The sequence below is a fragment of the Culex pipiens genome, chromosome 1 (assembly GCF_016801865.2).
Source record: "Culex pipiens pallens isolate TS chromosome 1, TS_CPP_V2, whole genome shotgun sequence".
Lineage (NCBI taxonomy): Eukaryota > Metazoa > Arthropoda > Insecta > Diptera > Culicidae > Culex > Culex pipiens.
In genome coordinates this window covers 128,877,452-128,899,484 of record NC_068937.1, presented here as the reverse complement: position 1 = coordinate 128,899,484, position 22,033 = coordinate 128,877,452, and the positions used below count along the sequence as shown (strand labels likewise).

At 39.0% G+C, this 22,033-nt stretch overlaps 1 protein-coding gene across 1 annotated transcript; it reads right to left on the bottom strand.

Annotated features, from left to right (window-relative positions):
* Window positions 1-1,794: 1,794 nt before the first annotated feature.
* Window positions 1,795-21,474, bottom strand: LOC120425386 (cellular tumor antigen p53-like). The gene is made up of 5 exons (XM_039589903.2): window positions 21,171-21,474; window positions 15,860-16,021; window positions 7,980-8,016; window positions 6,706-7,912; window positions 1,795-2,124 (listed from the first exon to the last, which is right to left on the bottom strand). The coding sequence occupies exons 2-5, from the start codon at window positions 15,928-15,930 to the stop codon at window positions 2,063-2,065; spliced, it is 1,377 nt and encodes a 458-aa protein (XP_039445837.1). The 5' UTR covers window positions 15,931-16,021; window positions 21,171-21,474; the 3' UTR covers window positions 1,795-2,062.
* Window positions 21,475-22,033: the final 559 nt, after the last annotated feature.

Sequence of the window (22,033 nt, the reverse complement as noted above, 5' to 3'; positions counted from 1 at the left end):
AGAAACACAGAAATCGGTCGAAAAATTTCAATCGTGTTTTTCTCATTTGCACTTTTTTGAACATGGGACAATTATGCGTAGAACGGCAGAACTGTAAAACGAAATTTAAATCGCTCTAGAAAACAACAACAAAAGAAGAGTGTAGAAGAGTGAGATGGAATCGTTCGATGGGTGTGGAAAATCGAAAACAGAAAAAAGCAAGCTTTATTAGATATTGTACGTAACCCCTCTTTAACCGAAAACAATAACACCTACAACATGTGTACCGAGTCTGCAGGTAAGATAATCTTGAAAATGTAGTGCGCCAATTTAGTTGAACAGTCAAGGCAAATTCACCCAAAAGTAGTGGAACAACAAGAGATACGTATACAAACGAGAGAGGAAGAGAGAAGGTGGAGCAGTTATTCTCATTCTCGCACACAGTCACTCACTCACACAGATACACACAAACACGTTCAAAGTCGATGCAAAGCAGTAGTTTGCAGGAGAGAACAATAGTGAAACTTTAAAAGCTATGGAAATTGCAAGTAAAACATAATCGAAGTTAATTTTTATAATAAAAGGTGGAAAATATCAAAAAAGCTGACTTTGTTTCCATGTGAGAAAGTCATGTATTGATTCAAAACTCAAAACTGGTTGAACGAACTTTAGTGTGTGGAAACGTCAAATGGAACTAAGGGAGCGTTTTTTTATTACGTAACACAACAATGGGATTTTCGACCCTACTATACCGACAAATTACGACCGATTATCGAGGAAATCCTGATATGTGTTTGAAACTAGTTTAAAAAAAAAATAGAAAACATTTGAAAATTCAAATTCAAAAGTTTAAAAAAAATACAAATAAAATTTAAGACATTTGGAAGCTAAAAGATTAATAAATAAGCTTCAAATTTTTTTACGGTTGCTCAATTTACTCATTTCTGAGTAGGTTTGGTTTTTTCGGTAATAATTATTAATTTGAAATTTTGTAATATGTTGTTTTATTGGTTACGATAGCCTGTTATTTTTGTGGCGACGTCAGAAAACTGAATTTCACGAATGTTTGAATGTGCCTTTACATGTTTTGAAATCACGCTCAAGGGATATTTCTTTCCACGGATATTTTAGGCAGGTTAACTTTTTCTTCTTCTTATGAAATGTTTTGTATTTCATCGATTGACTTCAATTGTTGTTTGTTATTTTTCTTGTTTCATTATTTTTTCTTATTTTTTTCTTCTTCAATAAAGTGTGACTTGGCACAATGTTAAATTTAACAACATTTGTTCTCTTTCTTTCATTGCTTCTTAAACATTAACATTAAAGTTTAGAAAGCGCTCAATGTGGCAGCTTTGCATCACGAGTGGTTTTTTTTAAAGTAAATTGATAATTATATGCGTTGCACGTTGCACGCTAAACTCTTAAGTATTTTTTTTTAATTAAACTTTTACTCTTACAAGGTACTTTTATAGAAACTTAAGGAGGTATTAGACTATGACAAACAAACAAAGCTGGCAAACTGTAAAAAAAACGATCATCTTGCTTTTTTTTTGCAAGTTTGTTTGTCATAATCTAATACCGCCTTAATTTTTTGTTCAAATCTTAAAACTAGGGGAAAAAAAGTTTGCAAAATTAACAAAGGTCAATCTCAAAATTGAGCTAAGAGTTGCACCGTTCGATCGACCGATTGAATTTATTTGTGGTTGAAAAACATTTAACGTGTTTGGCACAAGAAGATAAAAATAAAGGTGAACAATAATCATACGACAAGAGGGATTCAAAATTCGACTTTGAATTCGACAGTGGGTGGGAGGATTTATTTTTGTGGGTCAACAGTTTAAAATTTTGAAAATAAAAAACACTCAAAAAGGAAGACACTGGGAAATTTCGACAAATTTTGACTCGCACAATTCCGAAAAGTACAAACATTTTGCTTAAGATAAAACGAGTGGTTTCAAAGATTAGTAAACGGAAATGCACGTTGATAGCGCATGACGCTATCTTTCTTCACCTTAAACGTAATTTGTTAGTGGTCTCCTTAAACAAGTTAAACTAACTAAAACGAGGGATGTTTATCCGGCCGCTACTCCGAATCTGTGGTGCTGTTGGTATGGCCGGAACGTCCCACGCCGGTGGTCAGCGACTCTGCAAGGAGAAAGGCCGGGGAAGAACGAGTTTAGTTTGGGTGGTCTTTTGATTTCCAGAATGACACGGACTTTCGGATACTTCATTTTGAAAAGAAGCGTTCTTCTAGTTTTTTGCATATAGCCAACTTTATTAAAACTTACTTTGTTACATGTTTGCACGATGCTTTGCTGTGAAATTTGGATTACCTGAAACTTGAAAAAGTGAACCTTGCAGCCCATGCAGCAAATGAAGCTTCAACTCAAACTTGAGTTGTTCGTTTTGACGTGTGGGCTGACAGTTCGTCGCAGAGACTGCGGCATGGTCATCAATGTTTGCATGGGGAGAGCTGTTGTTTTTTTTTGTGTGTGGAAGAAAGTTGGATGAGTGTATGAGCAAAGTTTTTGTTTTTATTTCGGATATCAATTACAAACGCGTCACTTTTGTAAAACAGTTGTTATTCTTTATTTTTTAAGTTGTTGTTGATTATCACCGTGAACTGTCTATTTGATGAAATTTCCCTAAATCCTGCTTTGATAATACACTAAAATTTTATTTATTTGTAATATGGGTATCAAACGAAGTGAAATTTTACATATAATGTTACACATTAGTTTTTTTTTAATTTATAAATAACTTCAAATTGTCATGGTTATTAAAAGACGCTAAATTTTTTATGGAATTTTGACACATCCTAAGTATAAAGTTTAAAATATCTAAATGTTTACTAAAAAGCAAACAATGGATATTTAAGTATTTTAAAATAACTAATTTTATGAAGATAATAGTATTTTACACTAAAAACTCTAATGTGATGAGAAGCCGTACAAAAAATCAAATTAATAAAAATTAAAAAATTAAAGAAAAAAAGTATTTAATAAATATTATTGAGTTTAAACTAAAAGCTTGAAAAGTCTTTGAAAAAAATGTTTGGAAAAGTACATTTTATCGACGATAAAACCACGAAAAGGTTATTTTTAACAACCTTGATTTTTTTTTCTTGTGTTTTTTTGGTAGATGTCCATAGAAAAATTGTTTGAAAATATTTCTAATGTATTACTCGTGAGGGAATTCTGATGTTGTCTTTTTTAAAGTATTAAAAATTTAAAAACAATTAAAGTTTGAATTTCCTATAAATTTCTGTTTTTGGTTTTAAGTTTTTTGATTCGATTGTCAATTAAATTTGACCTAAAGAAACTCTGGAATATTTTTAAATGAAACCGCAAAAAAAAATCTATCCGTAGCTAAGACACATGAAACTATTTAAAAAAATCTGTTGTTGATAACTATAATTTTTTTTCTAAACTTTCCTAAGAAATAAAAAAAAACGAAGAATCGGTCTCTGACAGAAATTGCCTGTTATTTGACAGAGCTCGGGTCTGAATGTGACCGTCAGTATGGTGTTGTCACACACGAAGTGGACACGAAAGAATGCCGAGCGCAACAGCCGGGCGAAAACGCAACGCTTATTTTCTTTCTCTCTTTCGCCTTCTTTCTCTTGCTTGTGCGGGAGCGTGTGGTGACAGCAACCGTTTGAATGCAGTCATGTCGCGAGGAAGGTGTTCGGAATTTTGGTAGAATTCAAACGGGCGAGCTCTGCGCGGATGAGAGTTTGATTGGTTTGATCAAACTTTGTGTATACTGTTACTATGACCAAAGGAGTAGTTTTGCATAATTAGTTCGTCCATACAATTTTTTTTTAATGCATAGTTTTGGCAGCTGTCCATACAAAAAAAAGCTATTAAAATAATCAAAATCATTATCTGATTGATTTGGTGGTGAGTCGAAAAAAAAATTGCGAATTTTGTTTTGAGTACAACTAGGGTATATGGCCCTATTTTGGACCTACTATGCAAAGCGTCAACATATTTCGCATGGTTCTCAGGAACGGTCTAACTAATTTGGCTCGTTTCATGATTGTTTTGTGCCTTAATTTATGCTTAACAAAGTGTACTATTGAAAATTGAAAATAATTTAACCATTCCATTGTAATAAGCATTTCAAGTAAAACATTTTTTGGATGCTTTTTGGACTTATTGAATGTATTTTGGAGACATCGCTGAACCTATTTTGGACCCAATTGTTCAAGCATTAGAACATCAAAGACAACCCTAACTTAAAATTAAATGAATGACAGAGTTACATAACAAGTTACAATGAAAAAAGGTTCTAAAGTTTACGCAGAGCTTAAGTTCAAATATTATTAAACAATCAAGAAATTTTAACCCGTATAGGCCTGGGTGAAATTGGATTCACTAAAATGGCCATAACTCAGCAAAAACTCAACCAATTTGCATACTTCTTTATTAGTTGGACTCGTTAGAATGTCTATTTTCCGAAAATTACCCGCAGAACCCGGAAATATTCCGGTGGGTAACTGGGTCAAACAGGGTCAAAAATGGCCATTTTTGGGTCCCGCACTATTTTGTTAAAAGAAAACTTGGAAAAAACACAATTTTTCATGTTACGATCTTTGTTCTACCAACAAACAATACTGACCATGGATTTTGCACCACCGGGGATGTTCCGGATTGAGCGGACAGGTTCCCTACCCCGGGAAACCGGTCAAGGGACGGTCAGAAATAAAACTATTTCTATCATGGCAATATGGGTCTCAAAGTTTATCATTTTCAAAAAAGCTCATATATGATCCCCAAAACCAATTTCGGATCGATCTGGCCACTTTGGGACCGGTTCCCGGTACTCCGGTGGAACCCGGAATATGGCAATTTACGGGATTATTTCTGAATAATTTTTGACAGGGCAATATGGGTGTCATGACACTTTGAGAAGATTAAAATAATGCTATTTATCAACATTTTCTTAATTATAGTTAACTAACTTTTTAAACTTTTCAAAATTTCATGTCTCAAATCATAAAATTCATAAAGTTAACATCGCATTAACCTCTTACGCTAATTTTTTTCGAAGATTTTTATTTTTCTGGCTGGTTCAATTGTGTTTCTAACACGCGATGTTGACAGCTTCTGTCACAGTGACAGCTGACGATTTAATGAACTAGACCCTTTAGGTTTTTCAATCGTTTCCCCTTTAATTCCAACAGGGTAGCCAGTTTGCATTTTTTGAAGCAAAAATTAAAAATATATGCAGCTAAATTGGTGATAATGATGTTAAGACAAAGATAAATCAACATCAGTTTTAATTTTGGGATACTTTGCGATCGGTCCTAAAAATCATCTATTGCATTTTGCATTTTTATCGTTAAAAAAACATATTTTCATTGTTTCTTTCAATCATTTGCTTTATAAAGCTTAGATTTCTTTCAAATAATTACAGTAAAGAAATGCAATCCAAAATATTAAATTAAAAATATTCAATTAATTTCAATGAAATATCGAAATAAATTGATAAACAAAACTGGCAACATCTTGTTATACATGTGTTGGTGATAGCCTTGAACCGACGGCAAAGTAGCTCCAAAAACTGATCCAACGCGGCTGATTTGAAAAAATATTTTGAATTGAGTTTTTTTCGATAATAGAATAGTTATTTCAATGGTTTAGTGACGAAAAACATAAAAGAATTAAATAAACAACAGTTACATTGCTCGGAAACCGGACGAAATTGCTTGGTGTCAGTGTAAAACAGAAAAAATCATCGAGGTGTCGCGAGCCAAATATGATAAGCAACGAGGCCGGAATTTTTGGACCTAATCGAAGTGCTAGGAAAATGGTAGGAAATACGAATGGCTTGGAAAAAGTGGCTGAAAAAGCGGAAATAATCAAAAATGTTAACATTTTTGGAAGAGGTAAGCTACAAAACGATCCTGCTTACACTTTCTGTTGGTGGGATTCAGTGAATTCGTACTTTAAAAGCCTGAACTACCTCGATTAATAAAAATAGGTCCAAAATAGGTACTAGGTCCAAAATAGGGTCATATACCCTATGCCGAAGACACCAAATTGATCCGTTCACAATCACAAGATACAGATTTTCTAGTATTTTCAAACCATTTTGAGAAATTAGCAGCTGGCTAATTTGTACCGTTAATTGAGGCGAATTGGGACTACAGTCGGAATATGTACAGCTGTTTTAGTTGATTTGTATCTGTTCTAACCTAATTCAATGAAAAATATATATAAAAAAGTGCAAGAACCTGGCTAAAACAACTGTCCCAATTCGTTTGGGTTTTAGTGAAGGCCCGATGATTCACGATTCACCTTTTTAAGGGGACAAGGGAAATTCTCCAAATAAGTTTCGCTTGGAGTTGGACGGTTAACGCTCAATAATTTCGGTAAATCGATTGAAAATAGCATGCCAAACTTAAACCCAGTTTTCTGTCATCTTACCTTCCAAAAATCGGCTTTAAATGTTAAAATTAAAGTTGATTTGATATTATTCTTTCGTAAAATCAACAAGTTTTGTCTTTTTCCAACAAGTCTTAGCGTAGAAACGGGCACTTTTTTTTATTAGTCGACAGCGGCGAATAAATCTTATAAATAACAGCATTTATACATCATCTCAGTCTCGTTTTAGCATTCGACAGTGCAAAGTTCTTTGAAACCTAGCCATAAATATCTCCAATGATACAAACATAAAACCTCCCCGCCGAGTTAACTCAGACATACTGCTCGTACTTACTCTGCAGCCGCCGGATCTGGGTGAGAAAGGCCGCCAAACTCTTGCGCTGGTCATCGTCGACGCACCGCACCAAATCACCGGCCACGACCTGGAACGCGTACTCCGCCACCTTGACGGCGGCCTCGACGCTCGGCATCGGAACGGCAATCGTGGTCGCGGTCTGCTCCACCAACTCGGCGCTGTTGAGCGGGGTGAGGGCACGGGCGCCGCCACCGCTGGCACTACGGGACAGCGGAACGGGGGATGGTTCCTTCTTGATGAAGGCGAGCTTGCCGGCCGGGGGTTGTTGTTGGTGGTGGGACGGGGAGTTTTCGCTGGCGCCGCTCGGGCTGCGGTGGGACGAGGACAGTTTGGCGACCTTTTTGCCCGGTGGGGCAACCGGACCGACGTCGCTCTTCCGCTTGGAGGCCGGCGCGAGCGTTTCCTCTTCCTTCTGCTTGTCGCGCTTCGGACAGCTGCAAACCTTGAGGTGGAGCGACTTCTTGCCGAGGATCTGGCCGTGGCCGTCCTCCAGCGTGAAGATGATGGCCGTTGGACGCCGGTTGATGATCCGGCACGAGTTTTGGCACACAAACTCCAGCGACACGTTCGACGTGACGACCTGCTCCTGGGCGCTCGAGTCCAGCGGAACTACCACCGCCAGACGGTCCTTGAACGCCACACCCTGCTCGCCCCCAACGTAACGCACCGACGGATTAAAGCACCGCATGACGTGCGCAATCACCGACGGCGACAGGTTCGGATTGCTCCGGTCGTTCCCACGGTGATTCTCGCACCTGTAGATCGGCGTGTACAAATCCTCGAGCGCCGAACACACCAACATGGCCCGGACCTGCAGCTGCGGCGGTAAGCTCACGCCACTCTGGTACGACACGTTGAACGTGCACGGTTGGCCCATCTTGACAAAGACCTTGTTCAGCCGCGAGGAAAACATCCAGCTCGACTTGCCGCTCGATTCGCCGTTCAGGTCGACGTTGAAGTTGAACGCCGGATCGTGCACCTCGTCCAGCGTCGGCGCCCGGTTCAGATGGTCGAGGGCGAGTTGGGCCGGAGTGCTGGGGGGTTCCGGGTGCTGAAGCTGCTGCTGCTGCTGCTGCTGGTGGTCCATCGACGGGAACGATTCCAGCTTGATGGCGTCGATTCCACCCGACGGGTACTGGTCGAGACCCATGAAAATGTCCGAATCCAGGTCCATCAGGTCGGCCGTCTTGAAAGAGAGAAGGGGGAAGAATTAGATATGTTGTAGTGTGTTGATTTGGCAGGGAATCGCTTACCTCAATTGAAGACAGCAGGGCAGCTTCGCATTCCTCGCTGAAATTACAAAAAAAAAAGGAAACCATAAATCAGCAAAAGTTTTCTTCTTGATTATCAAGTCGAAGCATTTGATTTAGATTTACAAAAAAAAAAAATGATTAAATCCAGTGATTTTGTCAAAACCAATAAGCAAAATCATTTAGCACCTTATTTCGATTGAATGTCTCAAAAAATGACCCATGGAGGATCGCTTCATACAAAATTATAATAAAAAGAATGAACAGAATAAGCGAAAACAATAAAAAAAAACAAATCAAACTTATGTTCCTTTTCAGCCAGTGTTCCCAGAATGCTAGCAAGCCTTTCAAATACATAAAAAACTCAAATGTAAATGGGTTGAAAGACTGACAAAAAAAACAAAAAGCGCAAAATAAACCACAAATTTAGATACATAAAAGCGTTTGGTACGGTATGTCCACGCATCATCCCTCCTCTGTAGATTCTGTAAAATAGTGAAAGTTCTTGCATCGAACACTTTTTTTTAAACAATCCATTTTTCAACCAATCTTTCATCTTTAAAAAGCATTGAAAAGAAGAACTCTTAAAACTTTAGAAAATTTATGGGTTGGAAGTTTTGCTTGTTTTATGTGACTTTGCCAATGTTTTTTAAAATGTTATTTTTTTACTTTAGCAGTGTTTTTTTCTAACATTTCTTGTATTTTTTTTCAGTTCGTTGACAGCTACCAACCAGTCAACATCGTTGAGTAATCGCTCTCGGGCTTGTTTACTTTCAAAATCGTCGATCGTAAATCGCGGGTCGTAATCTCGCGCGGTTTCCCTACCGAATATGGGAAAAAAGAAACCAAAGCCCCCACCGGATGGTGTTCCGGGTGTGAAAAAGACGACTCAGCATACGTTCGATCGGCGGGACTACGGTCCGAAGCTGAAAACTAACCCAACTTTGGACACCGAAGTGAAAAAACTCGCAGCAGCTGGTCACAGCTATTCACTCCGGCGAAGGGCGTCTTACTCGGATTTGACCACCACGCAAAACGAAAATACATGGGCCGGCGCGTCCACCCAGCCAATCCCACTTTCCAACGGGTTTGACCATCTCCAGTCGATGGAAGACGATGAGTTCAGCAGCATCAGTGGTGACAGCATCCCGGGAGTTGTTAACATCCGCGTCACGAAAACTGCTAAAACCCGATGCCCCCCAATAACGGTGCGGAATAAGTCGGCGATCGAAATCAACAAGCTGATTTCACGTCTTGGAGGTGGCGGAGGCAGCTACAGCCTACGCAATTTTGAGAAAGCTGTCCAGATCAAGGTAAAGTGCGCGGAACTCCACCAGAAAATTACCACCGAACTGAAGCAGAGCAATGCGGAGTTTTTCACCCACGCTAGGCCGGAGGACGCGATGGTGAAAATTGTCCTCTCGGGTCTTCCCTTATTCGAAGTCGATGATCTGATCGAAGAACTGGAAAAGAACGACATCTTCCCGCGGGATGTCAAAGTGCTTTTCAAATCGGATGATGGAAATCGAGCGCTTTACCTTCTCAACTTTGCGAAGGGTTCGGTAAAGCTGACTCAACTGCGCGAAGTGAAGTGCATCATGAACGTTGTGGTCTGGTGGCGATTCTACACCCGGAAAACGGAAGTGATGCAATGTTTCCGCTGCCAAGGGTTCGGCCATGGCAGCCGTTACTGCAACATGGCGCCACGCTGTGTTAAGTGTGGAGACAAACATGGATCAAACGAATGCCAGCTCCCAACGAAGGCCGAACTAGAGAAGGCTCCGGAGGACGTCCGCCAGAAGATCAGATGTGCCAACTGTAAACTCAACCACACGGCCAACTTCAAGGACTGCTCCGCTCGCAAAGACTATCTCAAGCACCAGGAGAAGAAAAAACCTCGCAAAGCACCCCCGCAGGCTGAGAAAGTATCACCTTCGCCACGAAAGTTCACCTCGAACGTGGTGGCACCTGGACTGTCTTTCGCAAACATCGCTGCTGGTCCGAGCACTGGAGCTCGCGGATCGGCTGAACAAAAAGAGGGCTCTCAGGATGATTTGTTTACAGTAACCGAGTTTTTGGGCTTGGCGAGGGAAATGTACGCTCGGCTCAGCAAGTGTACGACAAGAGAGGAACAGTTCTTCGCTCTACACGAGCTTATGGTGAAGTACATTTACGTTCACTAGCTTGAACAAACTAAAAGTTTTGAACTGGAACGGACGATCCGTTCCGAAGAAGGCACTTGAACTCTCTGAGTTCATTGTGTCGCAGAAAATTGATGTTGCCGTTATTACTGAAACGTGGCTCCAGGAAAACGTTTCGTTCTTCATCGATGGCTACTCAGTTGTACGACTGGATCGATCATCGGAAATTGCCGAAAGAGGAGGCGGAGTTGCTGTTCTGGTCAAAAGGGGAATTGACTTCAAGCCGATGGACGATCTACGGACGAAGGTGATTGAAGCTGTTGGCGTTCGGGTTCAAACAATGGGCGTTCCAATCAACATAATTGCTGCTTACTTCCCGGGAGGACGCAGCAAAGCAGATCGAATCAACTTCAAACGAGACATCGGGTCCCTGACGAGGCAAAGTGAAGCTTACTTCATCGTGGGGGATCTCAACTCACGCCATAGGATGTGGAACTGCTCGCGGGCGAACCAGACTGGAAACATTCTGATGAACCTGTTTCGCACATCTGACTTCTTCATCCATGCACCCACAACGCCGACGTACATCCCGCGTGGTCGTGCACGCCCATCGATCATCGATCTGGTTCTGTCCAATAATCGGGTCAACATGTCAGTTCCAAAAACTCACCAAGAGCTTTCGTCAGATCACTTGCCCGTGACATTTGAGATCGACTGCAACATCCAGGTGGAGTCACAAGCAAAACGAATTCGCTGCTACGACCGAGCAAACTGGGTCCGATTCCAGCGGGAAGTTGGCGGAAAGCTGGACGGAACGGCTGAGGCGCTAAACAGCATCCAGTCAACAGCCGAAATTGACGCCTCTATTCGCCTATTCACGACTGCTGTGCTGGAAGCTGAAGACGTTGCAGTCCCCTGGGTGGAGCACAATCCGCAGAAAGTGGTCCTACCGGATGGGATTAAGCTATTGATTACACTGCGGAACACCCGCCGAAGGCAGTTCATCCGTTCGCGAGATCCTGTTCTGGGCCTGATCGTCGAAACGCTGAACCAACGGATCCAAAAAGAGTGCAGCGAACTGAAGTACAAAAATTTCGGCGATACGGTCCGCGATATCGCCAATGGCCACAAAAAGTTCTGGAAAATCTCCAAGCTCGTACGGAACAAAGTTAAACACAATCCTCCTTTTCGTATTGATGATGGCCTGGTCATCTCCCCCGCGGAGAAAGCCAGAGTGCTTGCTGAATGTTTCGCAAGGGCACACGACAACACCCTGCCGGGAGACCCTTCCGTGCACGATGAGGTAGCGCGTTCGATGTCGCTGGTGACAGAGGCGAACGAAAGCAACGACGACTGGTCCACATACACAAAGCCAAGTGAGATTAAAGCTATCTTCCGGAAGCTGAAAAACAGGAAAGCACCAGGTCAAGACGGTCTGCGGAACATAACGCTGAAGCACCTTCCACGAAAAGGACTAATCTACCTCACAAAAATCTACAATGCCTGCCTGAAGCTGACCTACTTTCCTGCTGCGTGGAAACACGCGTTGGTGGTAGCTGTACCAAAGCCGAATAAGGACATCACGCAACCCGGAAACTATCGTCCCATAAGCCTGCTGAGTACGCTCAGTAAGGTCCTGGAACGGATAATACTCGCACGAATGAACCGACACTTGGACAACAACCGCATCGTCCCCGACGAGCAATTCGGATTCAGGCGAGCGCATTCGACGAACCACCAGCTCGTGAGGATCGCGCAAGCAGTCAAGAAAGGATTTGCCTCGAAGAAATCTACGGGCATGCTGATGCTGGACGTAGAGAAAGCTTATGACACGGTGTGGCAGGAAGCTATTGTCCACAAGCTGATAGTAGCCAACTTCCCACTGTATCTTGTCAAAATGTTGCACTCCTTCCTGAAGGGCAGAAGTTTTCAAGTGAACGTCAACGGTGCAATGTCGACCATCCACGGAATACCTTGTGGCGTGCCCCAAGGCTCGGTTCTAAGCCCAACGCTGTACAACATCTTCACTGCTGATGTACTGATGATTGACGGAGTGTCGTATGCGTTCTTTGCTGACGATACTGGCTTCTTTGCAACAGACAACGATCCGAAAATCGTCACAATCAAACTTCAAGCTGCTCAGAACCGTCTGGAGGAGTTTCAAAAAAAGTGGAGGATTAAAATCAACCCTTCCAAGACGCAAGCCATCTACTTTACGCGCCGAAGAGCGCCCAAGTACCTCCCGAGTTCCAAGGTTAAAGTCTGTGGATTGGAGGTGGACTGGTCCAAAGAGGCCAAGTATCTAGGCTTTGTCCTAGACACCGGGCTTCGCTACGACAAGCACATCGACCAGACGCTCAAAAAGTGCAAAAACCTGACGAAGGCTCTCTACTCGCTGGTGAACCGCCGCTCTCGATTACAACTCCACAACAAGCTGTTGCTCTACAAGTGCGTTTTCCGTGCAGTCCTGACGTACGGATCTCCAATGTGGAAAACTTGCGCAGCTACCCACCGCAAAAAGCTTCAAAGGATGCAGAACAAATTGCTGAAGATGATCCACAACCTCAATCCGTGGCACCCCACCGATGATCTCCACCAGCTTGCCGAACTGGAGACGATCGACCAGTTTATCGATCGCCTGTTCCAGAAGTTCCGGACCAGCTGCCAGATGTCGGACAACCCACTGATAGAAGCCATCCTTCCCCTGTAATGGAGCAGAACTCGACCCCACCACTCTTCTGTGATATTAGTTTTAAGGAACCCCAAGTTACGATCTCACTAGGTTTTTTTGGCCAAATTTTCCCTAGTTTTTGACTATTTGCATTTAAAGAACCTTCTGTTACCAAGCGGTAAATGAAAAAGAAATAGTTGCAAGGAACACCATATCTCTATGAACCAGCCAATCACACAAGATGTAAAATTGTTATTTCGGTAAATAAAATGAATTGAATTGAATTGAAATTCTTGTATTTTAAGTAAAAAGAAGTATGCAGTAATTTTTCTAGTGCCCCATACTGTGCCTCTACGCATTTATTTACAATTTAAATGATAATGGTGCCATTTTATAGCAGAAAATGTGAAAAACATGCAAAAATTGAAAAAGTTACTGTAAAAACATAAAAAATAGATAGGCAAAATGTAATTATAGGAGGTGGTAGAGTAGGCCAAATACTACCAAAAACAAACAAACAAAGCAAGATAAATCTCGACTTTTTTTTTATTAGGTCCTATACTGCCGTTCTACGCATAATTGTCCCATGTTCAAAAATGTGCATCTGAGAAAAACGCGATTGAAATTTTTCTTCCGATTTCTGTGATTCTACGCTTAATTGTCCCGTGGGTCCCTATTCATCCTTTAAGTCCCGAATCATCCCAGTTAGCAGTTTATCACTCTTATTAGTAATCCTCTTGCTAACCAACAGGTAAACAAGACACAATACTTCGTAAAAGTAATGATTCCGTTAAAGAAAATACTTGGTGGGACAATTATGCGTAGAAGTGTAACGATGGGACAAACAGACTTGGTGTTGTTTTTGATGAGTTTCCGAACAAAGTACTAGATTTTATGTGTTTTTCTTAAAGTTTATATCAAACTAAACTTAAAAATGTCAAAAAGTCAAAATCGTCCAAAAATGACATGGGACAATTATGCGTAGAACGGCAGTATAAACATATGAAAGGCAATAGCTTATAGGACCTTTTCAAAAAAATCTGGAAATGCAGATTTAAATACTAAAAATTAAAAACCAAAAACATAAAACAAGAGAAGTAAAGTTTTTCGTAGAACAAAAGTTGCTCGAAATGACCTCCTGAACACGGGAAAAATAAAAATTGTCGAAAAAAAAATTTGGGCAGTAGAGGGTTAATTTTTTTTCTGTTAAATGTATAAAGCATTTTGTGTGTAAATCTTTCGATCATTTTTTTTAATTCAGCTTGAAATTGGAAATTTAGTTTTAAAAAAGTAGTTTATTTAGTTCCGCGACCTAAACGAGAGCCCAAGGACAACCCTTTTTTTTAATTATACCAAAAATAAAAATTCAACAATTTTAAATCGTTATTATGTTACATTTTGACTATTTCTTATTTGTCAAAATAACGTAAACCAATTGAATTCAACAAAAATAGGCCATTGCAAATTTGATTTCATGTTTTGCACTTTTCTTTGGGATCACATATCATTGAAGCTTTATTTTTTGTTAAGCTAGACACTTTTTTATAAATTGGGTACTAAAGCCCTATGTCAATTTTTATGCACAACGGTAAAAAACACGATTAAAAACCATTTCTGATCACTTTTTTTCATTTTAATGCAGAAAAAAAATTGACAAGATAACATTTTTTCGATGGATCAACTATGGTCCCCTTGGAACGAGCTGTCAAGTAGGAACTTTTCTGTCAAGGAGGACCGCGAGGTTAATTTTTCCTAATTGATTTAAAAATCCATTTTAAACTCTTTGTGGTCGTACAAAGGGTCATTGTACTCAGAAAAATAAGCTTTATCGCTGTAAACAATAATATCTGCAATCTAAGTTTCTTTTTGGGACCCAATTGTTGACGTCGAAACGTCCCGCGTCCAAAATCCAGAGCAACATTTGAAAGGGGCGGTACGACATTGCTCTTACGGCCTTTCATTACACGCGTTTAAATGGGACGAAAGGCCGTAAGAGCAATGTCGTACCGCCCCTTTCAAATGTTGCTCCAGAAATGTAAGTCGATTACAAGTCGTCGCCATCGTGCTAACTTGTCGTACGTGCATTTTGGGCCAAATTGAGTTAAGAACGCCATTTTGTGCAGCTCACAATGCCTCACCTTTTGACCTTCACAGATCCCCAAAATTTGATTTCAATCTTGAGATATTCAACAAAAACCGAAAAAACTCCGTGCATTTTTGTCACTTTACATATGAAAGTAGTTTCAATCTTGTCGTGCTATCTTGTCACTCCATGAAAATTGATGAAAGTGCGACAAAAGGCCAAAGGGATTTCAGGCTAAAAAAGTCAGGATGCGTTTGTCGCACGTACAAGCTAGACTACCGTAAACATTTGTAATTATAACTCGGGACTCCAGCAACCAACTTCAACCAAACTTTGGGACAATGCACAGAATGGTCAGCCAAACAAAACGTGTTTGTTATTGTTTACATTGCGTGCTTTCGTTTTTGTTTATTCAAGGTCAAACATTAAAACGCGTTTTTCTCGGAACGTCAAAATGGCGGGTGCGACAAGATAGCACGATGACGTCGAAGTGTCAAACCCCTTGGTAGGAAAACTTTGGTTTAAACACTGATAAAAATCGTATGTGCTTTTCATTACATTTATCGCTTGAAAACAAAAAAATGCACCTTTTTTAACACAAAAAATGCACATTGATATCATGTGTTTAGATACTTTCTACATTATAAGGTGTTATGTACGTCGATTCCGTTTCCGAGATACTTTCTAGCATATTTATCTGTGAAAGTAGAAATTCTCCAAAGCAAATACGTTTTGAAGCTAGATAACGTTAACTAATCCAACTCAGAACAGGCTGACGTGGAGGTTTTACACCTGGTGTTGCCAGAGGAACCGTGTTCCGTTTTTTTTCATTTCCACACAATTCCTCCACACTGCAACCGGGACACACCTCCACAAAAAATAATTGGTTACGTTCCCATAAGTTTGTTAGGTAGATAATTTGAAAACGTTTATAAGCGTAAATCTAAAACGTTAATCTTTCTACATTTTTGAAATAATCAAAACTCACGCCTGTTGCTGCTGGTGATGCTCGTCACCGCCGCCGTACGCCTGGTGGTTCATGTCCTGCGAGTCGACCATCTCGAACGTCTTCCGGACCGTCAACAACGGGGCACGACACCCGGCGGAGGAGTCCTGGCGGCAGTTGGACGATTCTGGGTTAGCTGGGTGGCTAAAAATAAAAATAAAGAAGCGGTTAAGGTAGAGTTTTAAGCACACGCGTGTTTCTTTCTAGTTGGTGAATGATGCAATCACTATCACTACTGGCTTAACTGGCTAACTGTTCTAGATTTGATGTTAGTACCTTCCACTAGAAATACAACTATCGTTCGCACTATTTTCAGGGGAAATCATCTTTTCAAATATTTAAAATTCACAATAATCGTAAAACACATGTTCCGTCGCGAAAGCATAGAGAGTAATTAAGTTTTCGATTCGATCCGTACGAGCCTCCGACGATGACTAATTCCTGCACTGAAACTGAAACAACAACGATCGCTCTAAAGTGTGGTCCGCCGCGACTTAAAGGAGAACCGCGGAGGGACAAGATTGGCCCGAGTGTCTGGGTTGAAACGTTGAAAGCGAACAAACACATGATTTTTGGAACGACTGCGACGACTGCGACGAAGGTGAAAAGAAGAGGAGTGTTTAGCAACTTCAACGCGGGGAGGAGGAGGCTCGACTCGGGTCGAAAAATTATATCTTCTTCTCCTCTACCTGCTCTCTGCTACTACTTGTTATGCTGGTTGGTAGAAGGATGGAGAAAAAGGAACGATCCTTCGTTTTTTAAACATTTCAAGAGCATCGTCGTGTTCGACTCGTGCCTTTCATTGTGAGCGTTTTTCTTTTTGCAGTTTATGCTTTTTAGTTCGGTTCGAAATTTAGGATCTGCTAACAGCGCAGATCAGTGGTGTTTGGATATTGTTAAAATGGTAGTTTATGTAACAAGTTGCAAAATGATGACTTTGTAACGCGAGTCGTAGGGGAAAGTGGGGCAAGTGTAACAAGCTAAGGAAATGCTCGTTATAACCCATTAAAAAGTTAAAAAATCTGTCTGATTTTATTATAATCATCTTATTCTAGGTCTTGACTAAGACTTTGTTAGAACAAGTTTTTGAAAAATCCTATTTTTTAATGTAAAAAATTGATTTTAAAATTTTTGATTTTCCGTACGTTCTACTCACCTAGTGGGGCAAGACGAGCAACCCGTTGGGGCAAGAGGAACAATGCATGAATAAACATGTTAATTTGCTAACAATCGAACTGTTATCACTTAGATACATCAGATTAGAATGTATTTCAAAGGTTTCTTCCATTTATAGATTAAATAATAATATTTTACTAAACATTTTATCGTTTTTACGAAAAAAATATTACTTAGATGATAAATAGTAAATTTTCATAGTATCACTATATTTTGCATGGACAATTTTTTTAAACAATTGTTTATCAGTACTTTCATGTATTTATTTCCCAGTAAAATATTTTGTTGCAGCAATTCGTAACTTTTTCCATGCTAAAAATCCATATGGTACACTTGCCCCACCTGAACAAGATTTTTTAAAAGCTCTCAACAAAAATAACCAAAAGTTAAATCATACTTTGTAATAGGTGCATGTCATTGGTAGCGACACTACTGATCTAGGAAAAATAGCGTTTTGATAAAATGAGCCTTAAAACGAACCCTAAGCTTTATTTTGTACTTTCCAAATATTATACAACAAGGGTTTTGAAAAAAAAACTTCATTAAATCTTATGCCCCGTGGCGTTTACGTCGTTTTGGCGGTTATGTGGTGGTAAAATCAGCTAATTGCATTGCTAGCAACAATTCCTCATACTGGAAATAATCAAAATTGTAAAAATTACAGCCGTACGAGTGATTGTTCCTGTTGCCCCATATGGTCGTCTCGCCCCACCTTCCCCTACATTTATCTATCAACTCGTCAACAATAAAATGTTGAAATTCTGACTTGTTATTCCAATATTTAAATTTGTGTTAATAAGGCAAATTTTATTTAAAGTTTTTGCCCCCCCTCCCTTTAAAGTTATCTGAAAAATCAAAGGGCAATTTTTTTTCAAAAAACTTAAAAATTTTCATAGAAATTTCAGTGCAATAAGCTGAAATTGATTTAAAATGCATTACCCTGCGTTCAAAATCATTTTAAGTATGTTTAGGTTGATTGAAACATTTTTTAAATTTTTGAGAATTTTCAGTGTTTAGTATCGCAAAAAGTTTTTTTAGCTAATTTTTTTTTTGTTTTCGTCAAATGTTACTTTTTTGAAAACCAATGATTGCAAAACGACTGAACTAGTGTAAAATGCATTTAAAAAGAGTTTTTGCATTCAAATGTTGAGACTATGACTTGTTATTTCAATTTTTAAATTTTTTATATTTTTTTATCCAGCTTTTTAAGCGAAAATGGCGTTCGAATGGTGAACGCCCGAAATGTCAAAATCACGCAGTGGTACCAACATTACGAAAAAAGTGTGCCATGGCATGACAGCCGCATTTTTTTTCTAATGTTGGTGCTACTGCGCGATTTTGACATTTCGGACGTTCAACATTCGAACGCCATCTTCGCTTAAAAACCTGGATAAATTTAACAATTTGCAAAAAAGAGTGGTTTTTGCATGGAAACCTGCCATATTATGTATTTTTTGAAAGGTTCTGAAATGACCTTTCTTGTGGATTAAGAATTTTCAAGGTCTGACTTACCTATCTAAAATTACTAGCAGTTTAAAAAATGCTCTAGATTTACATAACCTCAATCTGTTTCCCCATGGCGGTGTATGTACAATCTAGACAAAAAGTCTGTAGGCAGTCTGTTTTTTTTTACTCATCACTTATTTTTATTAGGACCCCTTTGGTACTACGATCACGTTAGGGGCGATCCATAAACCATGTAGATTTTAGGGGGGTTGGAATCACTCTATAAATGAGAGGAAGGCACCAACCACCTAAAGGTGTATTAAGTAACGTTTTTATATCGAAAATACTAATTTTTTTATAATTCGCAATATGTGCAGAAACGATGCGAAATTTTGTATGCATTTTCACACCCTTAAATATTTTTTTTGTAAAATACAAAAAAAATCACAGGGTATCATTTAAAAAAAATACTCAGATTATTATAATTTGCAATATGGGTATCAAAAGACCCAGTGAGAATTTTGGGGAAGCTGGGGAAGCCTTTTTACTGTTATTTGTAAAAAAATAGTCTTGTAAAAAAAAACACTGTAAATTATTCAAAATTTTGCTTAATTTGATACCCATTTTGTGAAAAAAGTGATCTAAAGTGATTTAGAATTTTTAAATCAGAGATGGCGGGCAATATTGCGGCCACTTTGGGGCCGCATAACTCGAATTTGATGTTAAATGAAAATAAAAATAAAAAATCGAGTCTGGACTGTATAATAAATTTCAAAATAATTCTATTTTTTCAAACTTAACACGTAGCCTTACGTGTGGGATAGACTTCACTTACCATTTTCCCAGCTTGCTGTTTTTGCATATGAGATATTTATGCGAACATGGACATTGTAAACGAGAAAAAAAAACTTTTCACAAAATACATTTTTTTATCGAAAATACTCATTTTTTTCATAATTCGGAACATGGGTAAAAACGAAACAAAATATTGTTTTAATTTTCACATTCTTTGTAAAATATAAAAAATTTCACAGAGTATCATATTTTTTAAAAAATACTCAGATTGTTATAATTTGCAATATGGGTATCGAAAAACCCCAGTGAGAATTTTGGGGAAGCTGGGGAAGCAAAACTACGCATGCCTTTTTACGGTTACTTGTAAAAAAAAATTGTAAAAAAAAACACCGTAATAAATTCAAAATTGCATTAAAAATTTCGCTTCATTTGGTACCCAGTTTGTGAATTATGAAAATTTGAGTATTTTAAAAAATACGGTATTTTGTGAAAATTTGATTAAAAAAAACTTTAATAATGTTAAAATGCTACAACATGATTTAGTTGGATTAAGTCAATTTAAGAAATATATTAAAAATGAGTTTTTGCACAACACTTAGAAAATTATTTGCAACAAACAGCCTTATTTAGGGGAACAGCATCTAATTCCAGCGTGCCTCTAATGTTGGCAGGTCAGAACTTTGACATTCAATTAAAGCTAATTAAAAGCGTTTTCAACTGAAATCGAGTGATAAATAGCTCAAAAAGAAGTGAGCAAGTAAGTTTCTATCATAAGTTTTGCAAAATTAGTTGTTTAAATAGTGAAAATCAGTAAATTGGATGGAGTTAGGAGCGAGAGCTTAACCTGCCAAACATACGAGAATTTACCCTAATCTGCTTTCATAAAAAAAATGAAAAAGTTATCCAAAATCCTAAGAAAATTGAGATTGATTTTGTTTTCAACAGTATTGTGATGTTTTTAATAAATATTGTTTATAGCAGGAAAAATGATTCGATTTACAGCAAGACATATGCGTTGAATTCACAAAATAATATTTTCTAATCGAATAAATTTATGAAGTTTACCATTACTAAAATACCTATCTCTATGCTAAATTATTTTATAATTTCGTCTTTTCAGGTAGCATTAAAAATCTAAAAATGTAATAATATGTTTTTGCATTCAACAAAAGGCAAAACAAATATTATTCTAAACTCTTTTTCCCTGCACCGTGAGATTCATTCATTGAGTGAATGTGTGCGTAAACTTTAAATCAAATTGTAGACATTATGTAGCTTCCCTTGGTCGTCAAGTGTGTGTTGTTGTTCCATGTTCCAAGGTTCGTGGGAGAAACGGACATCTTCTTCTACCTAATCTTCCCAATTTTAGTTTATCCTTATTTTGTATGCTTCGCGTTTGCTTGCCTAACAAAGATTTGGTTTCAAATTTAAAAGCATAAAATGATGGATGAAAGAGGAGGTGGCGATAATTTCTAGTTGTTTTTTCTTTTTTTTTAGTAGAATAAATGCAAGAAGAAGAGTTTTGTAACTGATTTATGAGGTGAAAAATGTATGAACTTTCTTCAATTTCTCACAGCTTAATTTTCTTGCACAAATAAACAATTTCTCACTGAAGAAGGGACAGCAATGCGGATCATTTCCGTTCTTCTGTGGGACCGAAAAACCGGTTCTCGGAGGAACGATCCTCCCGCAAACCCACTTTCCGTGCATCCCTTTCGATGGAGAAGTGGGGAGCTTTTTCTTCAGTGTTGCCTTTTTTTTGCTGACATAACCCCACTTTTTTTTTTGTTAGCTATATTTCACTCAAAAATAAACTAATTTACCAACTTTTCTACATGTTTTAACCAATTTAAAGCAATCTTCCTGCTCTACTCACCAATTTGTTGTAATTTTCCCGTGGAAAACTGCAAAAATCAGCCCGTAAAGTTCCTCGTTTGCTACCTTCTAACTTTGGCACGGCGAAAGCGCAGAAAGAGTCGCCCCGCAAAAATGGTGTTCCGCGCCGGAAATACCGCAAACATTCAACTACACGCAACCGGTTCCGTGTGCGGGACCACAGCCGGAAGATTCCTACACGCCACAAACGCACAACAAATCCGATCGGAGGAAAAAACGGTCCTTTAGGTACCGAGGGCTCGACACAACTCGCGACGCGCCGACGACGAAACAAATTTGGTGGACTGACAGTTGAAACTCGAGTTTTTCTTTTTCATCGACACGTGTTGCGATGCGACACATATTGTCGCGTCGCGCGAGCCATTTTGTAGCATCGCGGTGTGCACTGCTAAAAATACACAATATGTATTAAGAGCGAGTCCACGAGCAAAGCATACCCACTGACGAACTGACGTGCCACCCCGAATCCAAACTTGACCGCACTTTCCTATCTTCCTTCTCACTCACCCTCAGTGATCAGCGATTGTCAAACAGACGATTTGACAGATGCTCGGCTGCACTTGCTGAGAAACTTTCAGGAACAACAAATGAAAATGGGGGAAAACTTATTGAAGCCTGAAAACTTTTGCAAATTCTGAACTAAAAGATGAATATTTTACAAATCTTGCATTATTTAATGTGAAATGAGGCAAGAAATTTCGTTAAACTTCCAAATTAGGCTATCTTTTAGACTTTTCGTAACATTTCCATTCCAACTCTTATCCGCCATTTACACATGTTGTTCCAGAATTCTTCACAGCAAGGAAACAGCTGATCTGACAAAACGTCAAACTCGAATTCTGA